The following is a 15518-nucleotide window of genomic DNA, read 5'->3' on the forward strand; positions in this document are numbered from 1 at the left end:
CTTGCCATGTGTTCTCCAACCTCATTACACATGATAGGAGAAGACTCAGAGCTGTTATCTTGGCAAAGAGAGGTTCTGTGATCTGCTCTGACAACTGGTGCTTAAAGCTAGTGAGGAAGATATGAGTCCCCAGCTTCAGTGATTTTTGCAGTTCGTTCCAGTCATTGGCAGTAGAGAACTGGAAGGAAAGGCGACCAAAGGAGGAATTGGCTTTGGGGGTGACCAGTGAGATATACCTGCTGGAGCGCGTGCTACGAGTGGGTGCTGCTATGTCGACCAGTGAGCTGAGATAAGGCGGGGCTTTACCTAGCAGAGACTTATAGATAACCTGTAGCCAGTGGGTTTGGCAACGAGTATGAAGCGAGGGCCAACCAACGAGAGCGTACAGGTCGCAGTGGTAGGTGATACATGGGGCTTTGGTGACAAAACGGATGGCACTGTGATAGACTGCATCCAATTTATTGAGTAGAGTGTTGTAGGCTAATTTATAGATGACATCGCCGAAGTCGAAGATCGGTTGGATGGTCAGTTTTACGAGGGTATGTTTGGCAGCATGATTGAAGGATGCTTTGATGCAAAATAGGAAGCCGATTCTAGATTTAATTTTGGATTGGAGATGCTTAATGTGAGTCTGGAAGGAGAGTTTACAGTCTAGCCAGACACCTAGGTATTTGTAGTTGTCCACATATTCTAAGTCAGAACCGTCCAGAGTGGTGATGCTGGACGGGCGGGCAGGTGCGGGCAGTGATCGGTCGAAGGGCATGTATTTAGTTATACTTGCATTTAAGAGCAGTTGGAGGCCACGGAAGTGTTGTACGGCATTGAAGCTCGTCTGGAGGTTAGTTAACACAGTGTCCAAAGAAGGGCCAGAAGTATACAGAATGGTGTCGTCTGCGTAGAGGTGGATTAGAGAATCACCAGCAGCGAGAGCGACATCATTGATGTATACAGAGAAGAGAGTCAGCCCGAGAATTGAACCCTGTGGCACCCCCATAGAGACTGCCAGAGGTAAGGACAACAGGCCTTCCGATTTGACACACTGAACTCCATCAGAGAGGTAGTTGGTGAACCAGGTGAGGCAATCATTTGAGAAACCAAGGCTGTCGAGTCTGCCAATAAGAATGTGGTGATTGACAGAGTCGAAAGCCTTGGCCAGGTTGATGAATACGGCTGCACAGTAATGTCTCTTATTGATGGCGATTATGATATCGTTTAGGACATTGAGCGTGTCTGAGTTGCACCAGTGACCAGCTCAGAAACCAGATTGCATAGCAGAGAAAGTACGGTGGGATTCGAAATAGTCGGCAATCTGTTTGTTAATTAACTTGGCTTTCAAAGACCTTAGAAAGACAGGGTAAGATAGATGTAGGTCTGTAGCAGTTTGGGTCTAGAGTGTCACCCCCTTTGAAGAGGGGGACGACTGCGGCAGCTTTCCAATCTTTGGGAATCTCAGACGATACGAAAGAGAGGTTGAACAGGCTAGTGATAGGGGTTGCGACAATTTCGGCAGATAATTTTAGAAAGAGAGGGTTCAGATTGTCTAGCCCAGCTGATTTGTAGGGGTCCAGATTTTGCAGCTCTTTCAGAACATCAGCTATCTGGATTTGGGTGAAGGAGAAATGGTGGGGGCTTGGGCGGGTTGCTGTGAAGGGTGCCGGGCAGTTGACCGGGGTAGGGGTAGCCAGGTGGAAWGCATGGCCMGCCGTAGAGAAATGCTTATTGAAATTMTCAATTATAGTGGATTTATCGGTGGTAACAGTGTTTCCTAGCCTCAGAGCAGTGGGCAGCTGGGAGGAGGTGCTCTTATTCTCCATGGACTTTACAATGTCCCAGAACTTTTTTGAGTTTGTACTACAAGATGCAAATTTCTGTTTGAAAAAGCTATCCTTAGCTTTCCTAACTGCCTGTGTAAATTTGTTCCTAACTTTCCTGAAAAGTTGCATATCACGGGGGCTATTCGATGCTAATGCTGAACGCCACAGGATGTTTTTGTGCTGGTCAAGGGCAGACAGGTCTGGAATGAACCAAGGACCGTATCTATTCCTGGTTCGACATTATTTGAATGGAACATGCTTATTTAAGATGGTGAGGAAGGCACTTTTAAAGAATAACCAGGCATCCTCTACTGACGGGATGAGGTCAATGTCATTCCAGGATACCCCGGCCAGGTCGATTAGAAAGGCCTGCTCTCAAAAGTGTTTTAGGGAGCGTTTGACAGTGATGAGGGGTGGTCATTTGATCGCGGACCCATTACGGATGCAGGCAATGAGGCAGTGATCGCTGAGATCTTGATTGAATACAGTAGAGGTGTATTTGGAGGGCAAGTTAGTTGAATGATATCTATGAGGGTGCCCGTGTTTACGGATTTGGGCTTGTACCTGGTACATTGATAATTTGTGTGAGATTGAGGGCATCAAGCTTAGATTGTAGGATGGCCAGGGTGTTAATCATGTCCCAGTTTAGGTCACCTAGTAGCACAAGCTCAGAAGATAGATGGGGGGGCAATCAATTCACATATGGTGTCGAGGGCACAGCTGGTGGCAGAGGGTGGTCTATAGCAAGCGGCAACGGTGAGAGACTTGTTTCTGGAAAGGTGCATTTTTAGAAGTAGAAGCTCAAATCGTTTGGGTACAGACCTGGATAGTAAGACAGAACTCTGCAGGCAATCTTTGCAGTAGATTGCAACACCACCCCCTTTGTCAGTTCTATCTTGGCGAAAAACGTTATAGTTAGGGATGGAGATTTCAGGGTTTTTGGTGGTTTTCCTAAACCAGGATTAAGACATCCGGGTTGGCAGAGTGTGCTAAAGCAGTGAGTAAAACAATCTTAGGGAGTAGGCTTCTAATGTTAACATGCATGAAACCAAGGCTTTTACTTTTACAGAAGTCAACAAATGGGAGCACCTGGGGAGTTGGAGTGGAGCTAGGCACTGCAGGACCTGGATTACCTTCTACATCACCAGAGGAGAAGTAGGATAAGGGTACGGCTAAAGGCTATACGACCTGGCCATCTAGAACGTTCGGAACAGAGAGTAAAAGGAGCAGGTTTCTGGGCACGATAGCATAGATTCAAGGCATAGTGTACAGACACAGGTAAGGTAGGATGTGAGTACATTGGAGGTAAACCTAGGCATTGAGTAATGATGAGAGAGATATAGTCTCTAGAGACTTTAAACCAGGTGATGTCATCGCATATGTAGGAGGTGGAACAACATGGTTGGTTAAGGCATATTGAGCAGGGCTAGAGGCTCTACAGTGAAATAAGACAGTAATCACTAACCAGGACAGTAATGGATGAGGCATATTGATATTAGAGAGAGCCATGCGTAGCCAAGTGATCATATGGGTCCAGTGAGTGGTTGGACTGGCTGGGGACACGGCGATTCAGACAGTTAGCAGACCGGGGCTAGCAAGCTAGCAGACCGGGGCTAGCAAGTTAGCAGTTAGCAGACCGGCACTAGCAAGTAAGCAGAAGGGCCTTTGGGGGACGTCGCGATGGAGGAAAGTCTGTTTGCCTCCTCATGCGGTGACGTCGATAGACCAGTCGTGAATTAGTAGGGTTCCATGTAGCTCTAGATAGCTAGCAGGCCGCGGTTAGCAGAACGGGCCTTCAGCGGAAATCGCGCCTGAGGGGCCTGTTGGAATCCTCGGGCAGATTATGTCGGTATTCCAGTCATAGAGGATCGGCGGGGTTCCGTGCCCCGTACCGGCAGTTGAAGGGCTCCGGATATTGTAGCCCAGGTGTGGGCTTCGGTGGTATCCCTGGAGCCGTAGCCGGGCTAGCTTCAGAATAATTGGTGCTTGCTCCAGGATGGAAACGCTAGCCAGGAGTAGTCACCCGGGATTGCGGTTAGCTAGTTGCGAAGATCCAGATGAAAAGGTTCAGAGTTTGCGGTAGGAATCCGGGGATATGGAGAGAAAAACGGGTCCGTTATGCTCTGGTTTAAGTCACGTTGTACGAACTGGTGAGAGCTTTCCGAGCTAAAGTTTAGCTGATGACCGCTAGCAGTGGTTTTCTGACTGATAGCTGGTAGCTAGTTAGCTGGCTAGCTTCAGTTCAGGGATTCCAGATCCGAAGTAAATAGAACTTCTTCAGAAAAAAACTGATCCACGCCACATTGGGTGAGGCGGGTTGCGGGAGAGTATTTAGAAGTTGACGTTTCGGAAAATGTATTTAAAAGATATGAGAAGAAAAATATATAAAAATATATATACAAGGGACACGATGGGACAAATACAAAGACGTCTGACTGCTACGCCATCTTGGAATCAGTGAGTAATGAATGAAGGGGTGCCAATAATTGTGGCACACAGATAAAATTCTTTCGATTTTTGTAAATATTTTGATTGAAAGACCAAGAGAATAAACAATAAATACTTATTTTTACAGCCTGTTTTGCTCATATTTACCAAGGGTGTCAATATTAGTGGAGGGCACTGTAGGTGCTTATTTGACTGTTAAAACTTCTTAAGACTAGGGGGCGACATTTTCACTTTTGGATGAATTGGTGCCCAAATTAAACGGCCTCGTACTCTGTCCAAGATCATATGATATGATATGCATATTATTATTACTATTGGATAGAAAACACTCTGAAGTTTCTAAAACTGTTTGAATTATATCTGTGAGTAAAACAGAACTCATATGGCAGGCAAACTTCCAAACAGGAAGTGAAAATTCTGAAATGGGTCGCTGTGAAAGGCATCGCCTATTCAATTGCCTTATATTTATGGATCTGTATGCACTTCATACGCCTTCCACTAGATGTCAACAGGCAGTAGAACGTGGAATGAAGCGTCTAGCCTGATGTGGGACCGAATGAGAGTCTTTGGAGTGACTGGTCAGGCATATTGCCAGTTCTTGGCCACGCACACTACGCATGTGATGTCCTTGTCTGCAATGCGTTAGATAGACATGAAGAAATGCTCCGTCTGGGACGTTATTGGATATATATGAGAAAAACATCTTGAAGATTGATTCTCAACTGAGTTTGACCAGTTTATTCGATTTGTAATATAACTTTTTGAAGTTTTCATTCATTAGCGTAAAGTTCTATGGACACGTGAACGACACATGCTAGCCAAAGTTGCTAATTCGACAGAAGTAATGGACATTATAAAACAAAAAAACGATTTATTGTGATACTAGGATTCCTGGCACTGCATTCTGATGAAAGATCATCAAAGGGAATATTTATGATGTAATTTCGTATTTCTGTTGACTCCAACATGGCGGAGAATGGCTGAGCGCTGTCTCAGATTATTGGTTGCTGTGCTTTTTACTAAAGTTATTTTTTTAAATCTAACACAGCGGTTGCATTAAGAACCAGTATATCTTTAATGAAATGTTAGATAAAGACACCACTGAACGAATCAGAACATGAATAATCATATTTGGCTTAGTAAAATGTATTTTTACCTTTTTTTGTCCATTAAAATAACATAAAATTGGTCAGAAATATTTGCCTTTTTTAGTCTGCCTATGTATAGATATTCCATAAAAAAAATCTGCCGTTTCCAGCTACAATAGTCATTTACAAAATTAACAATGTCTACACTGTATTTCTGATCAATTTGGTGTTATTTTAATGGACAAAAAAATGTGCTTTTCTTTCAAAAACAAGGACATTTCTAAGTGACCCCAAACTTTTGAACGGTAGTGTATACAGTTGAAGTCGGAAGTTTACATACACCTTAGCCAAATACATTTAAACTCAGTTTTTCACAATTCCTGACATTTAATCCTAGTACAAATTCCCTGTCTTGGGTCAGTTAGGATCACTACTTTATTTTAAGAATGTGAAATGTCAGAATAATAGTAGAGGGAATTATTTATTTCAGCTTTTATTTCTTTCATCACATTCCCAGTCGGTCATACCTTTACATACACTCAATTAGTATTTGGTAGGATTACCTTTACATTTTTTAACCTGGGTCAAATGTTTCGGGTAGCCATCTACAAGCCTCCCACAATAAGTTGGGTGAATTTTGGCCCATTCCACCTGACAGAGCTGGTGTAACCGAGTCAGGTTTGTAGGCCTCCTTGCTCGCACATGCTTTTTCAGTTCTGCCCACACATTTTCTATAGGGTTGAGGTTAGGGCTTTGTGATGACCACTTCAATACCTTGACTTTGTTGCCATACTGCCATACTTTGGAAGTATGGTTGGGGTCAGTGTCCATTTGGACCCATTTGTGACCAAGCTTTAACTTCCTGACGGATGTCTTGGGATGTTGCTTCAATATATCCACATACTTTTCATCCCTCATGATGCCATCTATTTTGTGAAGTGCACCAGTCCCTCCAGCACAAAGCACCCCTACAACATGATGCTGTCACCCCCGTGCTACACGGTTGGGATGGTGTTCTTCGGCTTGCAAGCTTCCCCCTTTTTACTTCAAACATAACAATGGTCATTATGACCAAACAGTTCTATTTCATTTTCATCAGACCAGAGGACATTTCTCCAAAAAGTACAATCTTTGTACCCATGTGCAGTTGCAAACTGTAGTCTGGCTTGTAGACAGGACTCGTTTTACTGTGGATATAGATACTTTGTACCTGTTTCCTACAGCATCTTCACAAGGTACTTTGCTGTCGTTCTGGGATTGATTTGCACTTACGCACCAAAGTACGTTCATCTCTAGCAGACAGAACGCGTCTCCTTCCTGAGCAGTATGACGGCTGCATGGTCCCATGGTGTTTATACTTGCGTACTATTGTTTGTACAGATGAACGTGGTACCTTCAGGCGTTTGGAAATTGCTCCCAAGGATGAACCAGACTTGTGGAGGTCTACAATTTCTTTGAGGTCTTGGCTGATTTCTTTTGATTTTCCCATGATGTCAGGCAAAGAGGCATTGAGTTTGAAGGTAGGCCTTGAAATACATCCATAGGTACACATCCAATTGACTCAAATTATGTCAATTAGCCTATCAGAAGCTTCTAAAGCCACAACATCATTTTCTGGAATTTTCCAAGCTGTCAACTTAGTTTATGTAAACTTCTGACCCACTGGAATTGTGATATAGTGAATTATAAGTGAAAAAATCTGTCTGTAAACAATTGTTGGAAAAATGACTTGTGTCATGCACAAAGTAGATGTCCTAACCGACTTGCCAAAACTATAGTTTGTTAACAAGAAATTTGTGGAGTGGTTGAAAAACCAGTTTTAATGACTCCAACCTAAGTGTATGTAAACCTCCGACTTCAACTGTAAGTACTGTATTCAGACCCTTTACTCAGTACTTTGTTGAAGCACCTTTGGCAGCGATTACAGCCTCGAGTCTTCTTGAGCATTTGGGGAGTTTCTCCCATTCTTCTCTGCATATCATCTCACGCTCTGTCAGGTTGGATGGGGAGCGTTGCTTCACAGCTATTTTCAGGTCTCCCCAGAGATGTTCGATCGGGTCGAAGCCCGGTTTCTGGCTGGGCCACTCAAGGACATTCAGAGACTTGTACCGAAGCCACACCTGCATTGTCTTGGCTATGTGCTTAGGGTCATTGTCCTGTAGGAAGGTGAACCTTCGCCCCTGTCTGAGATCCTGAGCGCTCTGGAGCAGGTTTTCATCAAGGATCTCTCTGTACGTTGCTCCGTTCATCTTTCCCTCGATCCTGACTAGTCTCCCAGTGCCTGCCGCTGAAAAACATCCCCACATCATGATGCTGCCACCCCATGCTTCACCGTAGGGCTGGTGCCATGTTTCCTCCAGACGTGACGCTTGGCTTTCAGGCCAAAAAGTTCCATCTTGGTTTCATCAGACCAGAGAATATTGTTTCTCGTGGTCTGAGAGTCTTTAGGTGCCTTTTGACAAACTCCAAGTGGGCTGTCATGTGCCTTTTACTGAGAAGTGGGTTCCGTCTGGCCACTCTCCCATAAAGGCCTGATTGGTGGAGTGCTGCAGCGATGATTGTCCTTCTGGAAGTTTCTTCCATCTCCACAGAGGAACTCTGGAGCTCTTTCAGAGTGACCATTGGGTTCTTGGTCACCTTCCTGACCAAGGCCCTTCTCCCCCGATTGCTCAGTTTGGCCAGGTGGCCAGCTCTAGGAAGAATCTTGGTGGTTCCAAACTACTTCCATTTAAGAATGATTGAGGCCTCTGTGTTCTTGGGGACCTTTAATGCTGCATAAATCTTTTGGTACCCTTCCCCAGATCTGTGTCTTGACACAATTCTATCTCTGAGCTCTACGGACAATTCCTTCTACCTCATGGCTTGGTTTTTGCTCTAACATGCACCTTCAACTGTGGGACCTTATATAGACAGGTGTGTGCCTTTCCAAATCATGTCCAAAAACAGGGTTGGGGAGTAACGGATTACATGTATTCTGTTACATGTAAGGGATAACAAACAAACCGTAACTGTAATCCATTATGTTACCAGCAAAAATATTGAAATCAGATTACCTATACTTTTGAAAATCTAGATGATTACTTCGAGGATTACTTAGAAATTCAGAAAGGATGATTGTGAAAAAGATCTTTGACACTTCTCTGTTCTTCTGTTCAAAACAATTTATATTTGTCAAATGCGCCGAATACATGTTTACTTACAAGCCCTTAACCAACAATGCAGTTAAGAAAAATAAGTGTAATATGTACATGTAGGTAGATTTAAAGTGACTATGAATAGATAAATAGAGAGTAGCAGCAATGTAAAAGAGGGTGGGTGGGGCACTGCAAATAGTCTGGGTAGCCTTTTGATTAGGTGTTCAGCAGGCTTATGGCTTGGGGTTAGAAGCTGTTAAGAAGTATTTTGGATCTAGGCGCTTCGGTACTGCTTGCCGTGCTGTAGCAGAGACAACAGTCTATGACTAGGGTGGCTGGAGTCTTTGACAATTTTTAGGGCCTTCCTATGACACTGCCTGGTATAGAGGTCCTGGATGGCAGGAAGCTTAGCCCCAGTGATGTACTGGGCCGTACGCACTACCCTCGTAGTGCCTTGCGGTCGGAGGCTGAGCAACCAGTCAGGATGATCTTGATGATGCAGCTGTAGAACTTTTTGAGGATCTGAGGACCCATGCCAAACCTTTTCAGTATCCTGAAGGGGAATAGGCTTTGTCCTGCACTCTTCACAACTGTCTTAGTGTGTTTGGACCATAATAGTTTGTTAATGATGTGGACACCAAGGAACTTGAGGAACTCAACCTGCTCCACTACAGCCCCCTTGATGAGATTAGGGGCGTGCTCGGTCCTCCTTTTCCTGTAGTCCACAATAATCTCCTTTGTATTGATCACCATGAGGGAGAGGTTGTTGTTCTGGCAACACACGACCAGGTCTCTGACCTCCCTATAGGCTGTCTCATCGTTGTCGGTGATCAGGCCTACCACTGTTGTGTTATCGGTAAATTTGATGATGGTGGAGTCTTGCCTGGCCATGCAGTCATGAGTGAACAGGGAGTACAGGAGGGGACTGAGCACGCACCCCTGCTGGGCCCCCGTGTTGAGGATCAGCGTGGCGGATGTGTTGTTACCTGCCCTTACCACCAGAGGGCGGCCCGTCAGCAAGTCCAGGATCCAGTTGCAGAGGGAGGTGTTTAGTCCCAGGGTCCTTAGCTCAGTGATGAACTTTGAGGGCACTATGGTGTTGAACGCAAGGCTGTAGTCAATGAATAGCATTTTCACATAGGTGTTCCTTTTGTCCAGGTGGGAAAGGGCATTGTTGAGTGCAATAGAGATTGCATCATCTGTGGATCATTTTGGGCGGTATGCAAATTGGAGTGGATCTAGGGTTTCTGGGAAATTGGTGTGGATGTGAGCCATGACCAGCCTTTCAAAGCATTTCATGGCTACAGACGTGAGTGCAACAGGTCGGTAGTAATTTAGGCAGGTTACCTTAGTATTCTTGGTTCAGGGACTATGGTGGTCTGCTTGAAACATGTTGGTATTACAAACTCAAGCTCGGAGTACACATCCTGGTAATTCATCTGGCCCTGCGGCCTTGTGAATGTTGACCTGTTTAAAGGTCTTACTCACATCGGCTACGAAGAGCGTGATCACACAGTCAACAGCTAATGCTCTCATGCATGTTTCAATGTTATTAGCCCCGAAGAGAGCATAGAATTTAGCTCATCTGGTAGGCTCGTGTCACTGGGCAGCTCGCGGCTGTGCTTCCCTTTGTAATCTGTAATAGTTTGCCAGCGTCGGAGCACAAGCAAGTCTCTTCTTCTTATTGGTGTCCTTTAGTAGTGGTTTATTTGCAGCAATTCGACCATGAAGGCCTGATTCACACAGTCTCCTCTGAACAGTTGATGTTGAGATGTGTCTTACTTTAACTCTGAAGCATTTATTTGGGCTGCAATCTGAGGTGCAGTTAACGCGAATGAACTTATCCTCTGCAGCAGAGGTAACTCTGGGTCTTCCTTTCTTGTGGTGGTCCTCATGAGAGCCAGTTTCATCAGAGCGCTTTATGTTTTTTTGCGACTGCACGTGAAGAAACTTTAAAAGTTCTTGAAATTTTCCGGATTGACTGACCTTCATGTCTTAAAGTAATGATGGACTTTAGTTTGTCTTAGCTTATTTGAGCTGTTCTTGACATAATATGAACTTTGACTTTTACCAAATAGGGCTATCTTCTGTATACCACTCCTACCTTGTCACAACACAACTGATTGGCTCAAACGCATTAAGAATGAAATAAATTCCACAAATTAACTTTAACAAGGCACACCTGTTTAATTGAAATGCATTCCAGGTGACTACCTCATGAAGCTGGTTGAGAGAATGCCAAAATTGTGCAAAGCTGTCATCAAGGCAAAGGGTGGCTACTTTGAAGAATCTCAAATATAAAATATATTTAGATTTGTTTAAGACTTTTTTGGTTACAACATGATTCCATATGTGTTATTTTATAGTTTTGATGTCTTCGCTATTAATCTACAATGTAGAAAATAATAAAAATAAAGAAAAACCCTTGAATGAGTAGGTGTCCAAACTTTTGACTGGTACTGTATGCCTATACAGTTGAAATCTGAAGTTTACATACACTTAGGATGGAGTCATTAAAGCTAATTTTTCAACCATTCCGCAAATTTCTTGTTAACAAACTATAGTTTTTGGCAAGTCGGTTAGGACATCTACTTTGTGCATGACAAGTAATTTTCCAACAATTGTTTACAGACAAATTATTTCAATTATCATTCACTGTATCACAATTCCAGTGGGTCAGAAGTTTACATACATTAAGTGGACTGTGCCTTTAAGTTTTAGAAGCTTCTGATTGGCTTAAATGACAACCTTCAAACTCAGTGCCTCTTTGCTTGACATCATGGGAAAATCAAAAGAAATCAGCCAAGACCTCAGAAAAAAAAATTGTAGACCTCCACAAGTCTGGTTCATCCTTGGGAGCAATTTCCAAATGCCTGAAGGTACCACGTTCATCTGTACAAACAATAGTACACAAGTATAAACACCATAGGACCACACAGCCGTCATACTGCTCAGGAAGGAGACGCGTTCTGTCTGCTAGAGATGAACGTACTTTGGTGCGAAAAGTGCAAATCAATCTGAGAACAACAGCAAAGGACCTTGTGAAGATGCTGGAGGAAACAGGTACAAAAGTATCTATATCGTCATAACCTGAAAGTCCGCTCAGCAAGGAAGAAGCCACTGCTCCAAAACCGCCATAAAAAAGCCAGACTACGGTTTGCAACTGCACATGGGGACAAAGATCGTACTTTTTGGAGAAATGTCCTCTGGTCTGATGAAACAAAAATATAACTGTTTGGCCATAATGACCATCGTTATGTTTGGAGGAAAAAGGAGGATTGCAAGCCGAAGAATACCATCCCAACCGTGAAGCACGGGGGTGGCAGCATCATGTTTTCGGGGTGCTTTGCTGCAGGAGGGACTGGTGCACTTCACAAAATAGATTGCATCATGAGGGATGAAAGTTATGTGGATATATTGACATCTCAAGACATCAGCCAGGAAGTTAAAGCTTGGTCGCAATTGCGTCTTCCAAATGAACAATGACCCCAACCATACTTCCAAAATTGTGGCAAAATGGCTTAAGGACAACAAAATCAAGGTATTGGAGTGGCCATCCCAAAGCCCTGACCTCAATCCTATAGAACATGTGTGGGCAGAACTGAAAAGGCGTGTGCGAGCAAAGAGGCCTACAAACCTGACTCAGGTACACCAGCTCTGTCAGGAGGAATGAGCCAAAATTCACCCAACTTATTGTGGGAAGCTTGTAGAAGGCTACCCAAAACAATTTAAAGGCAATGCTACCAAATACTAATTGAGTGCATGTAAACTTCTGACCCACTGGGAATGTGAAGAAATAAATAAAAGCTGAAATAAATCGTTCTCTCTTCTATTATTCTGACATTTCACATTCTTAAAATAAAGTGGTGACCCCAACTGACCTAAGACGGGGAAGTCTTACTAGGATTGAATGTCAGAAATTGTGAAAACGTATTTTAAATGTATTTGGCTAAGGTGTATGTAAACCTCCGACTTCAACTGTACATCCAGAATATGTGTGCACTCACTGAGCAGTGCTCCCCCATAGAGTCTGATGGAGACACTGGTGTTGTTGAGCTCCTCTTCAAACACTATGTCATACAGCTGCTTGGGCAACACCAGGGCCTGCAGAGGGAACACAACACAGCACACTCATCATCGTAATCACAACACGCACCATTGTAGCAATACTTCGGGGGATAGTTTGAGGTCCCGGAGCATAGCTCGATCAACCACGGGCAGCGGTTGTAACTACTGCTCCAAGAAAGCTAGGTCTGTTTGTGACAAAATCACCAGGCAGTTGCTCCTCAAATAGAGCATTCGACAGAGCATAACTTAATTTACCAATAAACAATGTGGCTTCCTGTACCCCCGCAGTAAAACCATTCACAGACATAGTAACAGGGTCTAAGGTCATTCAGCTACACAGTAAATTTAGGGGCAGACAAAGGCTGAGCTGTTCCTCCCAGATGTCCCATAGAGATAGTGTAGTGAAAACTAACTGTATGGGACTCTGTTCACTAAAGAGAGGGGAGACTGAAAGAGTGGACAAACTGCTTCCTTAACTCCGAGTGAAATATTTTGGTACAGTACAGTTCTAAACCACTCGCGAAAGTTCTAAACGGTGAAAGATAACCCTACTGTCAAGCCAGAGAATAGAAACACTTCAGGTGAGTAGTGGTTACAGAGGTCTGGATCATGTTTTACTACAGGTAAATGTCAAAATAAAGGAAATATTTGACTAAGTGAGGGATAGAGACTATATTGAAAGCAGATGCTTCCACACAGGTGTGGTCCTCGAGTTAATTAAGCAATTAACAACCCATCATGCTTAGGGCCATGTATAAAGATACCCTGCTGCCCATTATTTTCTACCATGGCTAGAAGAAGAGATCTCAATGACTTTGAAAAATGGGTCTCTTAAAAGGAGTGTGTGTCTCATTCATCAGATCTCAACCCAATTGAACACTTATGTGAGATGCTGGAGCGTCGCCTGAGACAGTGCTTTCCACCTTTCCACCTAATACGGTCACCTGTTACACGACAGTTGAGCCACAGTAACTAGGCTTCTCCAAAACTGCGCTTTGATGTCGCCGATGGTCATTAGTAGCCTACCAAACGTGCTAATGGCCTGGTACTCAGCGCTCTATTGTCCCTCTTAATAAATGCAAATGCGATCGAAAATCAAATCAAACACTTCATGAGAGCCCTGGCATTCAGAGTTTACGCAGAATAGGATAATCTTTTGAGCAGCGAAAGCCAGCTCCTCATAGCTGGTTGATGGTTGGAATGAAATAAGTGTTCCTATGAGCCCACGGGGCGCAACATTTCTATAGGCTATGATATGAAATTGGGTGAGAAAACAGAGTTTTAATGACCTCTTAAAAAGACGAGGATCCCATCAGCTTTCTATAGGCTAGGCATACTATATTTACTTCTCACATTTCCTAATATTAAGCACATTGCTTTGCTTTACAACCAAGGTAGTCTACCTGGCTGGCATAAAAAGTAACTGCAGGAGAAGCGTCCTCCATTCGCTATTCAAGTGCAATATGGATGGCATCTTTTTCCCCAGCCCCTGTTCCGACAGGTGCATGATAATGGCCCATTCTAAATCAACTAATTTCACATGCAGTACCAGTCAAAAGTTTGTACACACCTACTCATTCAAAGGTTTTTCTTTATTTTACTAATTTCTACATTGTAGATTAATAGTGAAGACATAAAAATTATGAAATAACACAATTGAAATCATGTAGTAACCAAAAAAAGTCTTAAAACAAATCAAAATATATTTTATATTATTCAATGCAGCCACCCTTTGCCTTGATGACAGCTTTGCACACTCTTGGCATTCTCTCAACCAGCTTCATGAGGTAGTCACCTGGAATGCATTTCAATTAAAAAGGTGTGTCTTGTTAAAAGTAATTAGTGGAATTTCTTTCATTCCTAATGCGTTTGAGCCAATCAGTTGTGTTGTGACAAGGTAGGGGTGGTATACAGAAGATAGCCCTATTTGGTAAAAGACCAAGTCCATATTATGTCAAGAACAGCTCAAATAAGCAAAGATAAACGACAGTCCTTCATTACTTTAAGACATGAAGGTCAGTCAATCCGGAAAATTTCAAGAACTTTGAAAATTTATTCAAGTGCAGTCGCAAAAACCATCAAGTGCTATAATGAAACTGGCTCTCATGAGGACCACCACAGGAAAGGAAGACCCAGAGTTATCTCTGCTACAAAGGATAAGTTCATTAGAGTTAACTGCACCTCAGATTGCAGCCCAAATAAATTATTCACAGAGTTCAAGTAAGAGACATATCAACATCAACTGTTCAGAGGAGACTGTGTGAATCAGGCCTTCATGGTCAAATTGCTGCAAAGAAACCACTACTAAAGGACACCAATAATAAGAAGAGACTTGCTTGGGCCAGAAACACGAAATCTGTCCTTTGGTCAGATGAGTCCAAATTTGAGATTTTGGGATTCCAATCGCTGTGTCTTTGTGAGACACAGAGTAGTTGAACAGATGATCTCCGCATGTGTGGTTCCCACCGGAAAGCATGGAGGAGGAGGTGTTATGGTGTGGGGCTGCTTTGCTTGTGTGTGATTTATTTAGAATTCAAGGCACAATTTACCAGCATGGCTACCACAGCATTCTGCAGCGATACACCATCCCATCTGGTTTGCACTTAGTGGGACTATAATTTGTTTTTCAACAAAACAATGACCCAAAACGCACCTCCAGGCTGTGTAAGGGCTATTTTACTACGAAGGAGAGTGATGGAGTGGTGCATCAGATGTCGGAACTCCTTCAAGACTGTTGGAAAAGCATTCCTCATGAAGCTGGTTGAGAGAATGCCAAGAGTGTGCAAAGCTGTCATCAAGGCAAATGGTGGCTACTTTGAAGAATCTCAAATGTAAAATATATTTTTAGTTGTTTAACACTTTTTTGGTTACTACATGATTCCATATGTGTTATTTCATAGTGTCGACGTCTTCACTAGTATTCTACAATGTAGAAAATAGTAAAAATAAAGAAAAACTCTTGAATG

The 15518-nt window shown here is 43.3% G+C and overlaps 1 protein-coding gene across 1 annotated transcript in view; it reads right to left on the reverse strand.

Annotated features, from left to right (window-relative positions):
- LOC111952268 (tumor protein p53-inducible protein 11) overlaps window positions 1–15518 on the reverse strand; it is a 122687-nt gene that overhangs the window by 10403 nt on the left and 96766 nt on the right. The window contains exon 4 of the mRNA XM_023970821.2: window positions 12492–12588. Coding sequence (XP_023826589.1) covers window positions 12492–12588 — 97 coding nt within the window. The remainder of the gene's footprint in view (window positions 1–12491; window positions 12589–15518) is intronic.

This window comes from Salvelinus sp. IW2-2015, linkage group LG26 (genome assembly GCF_002910315.2).
Source record: "Salvelinus sp. IW2-2015 linkage group LG26, ASM291031v2, whole genome shotgun sequence".
NCBI classification, from domain to species: Eukaryota; Metazoa; Chordata; class Actinopteri; order Salmoniformes; family Salmonidae; genus Salvelinus; species Salvelinus sp. IW2-2015.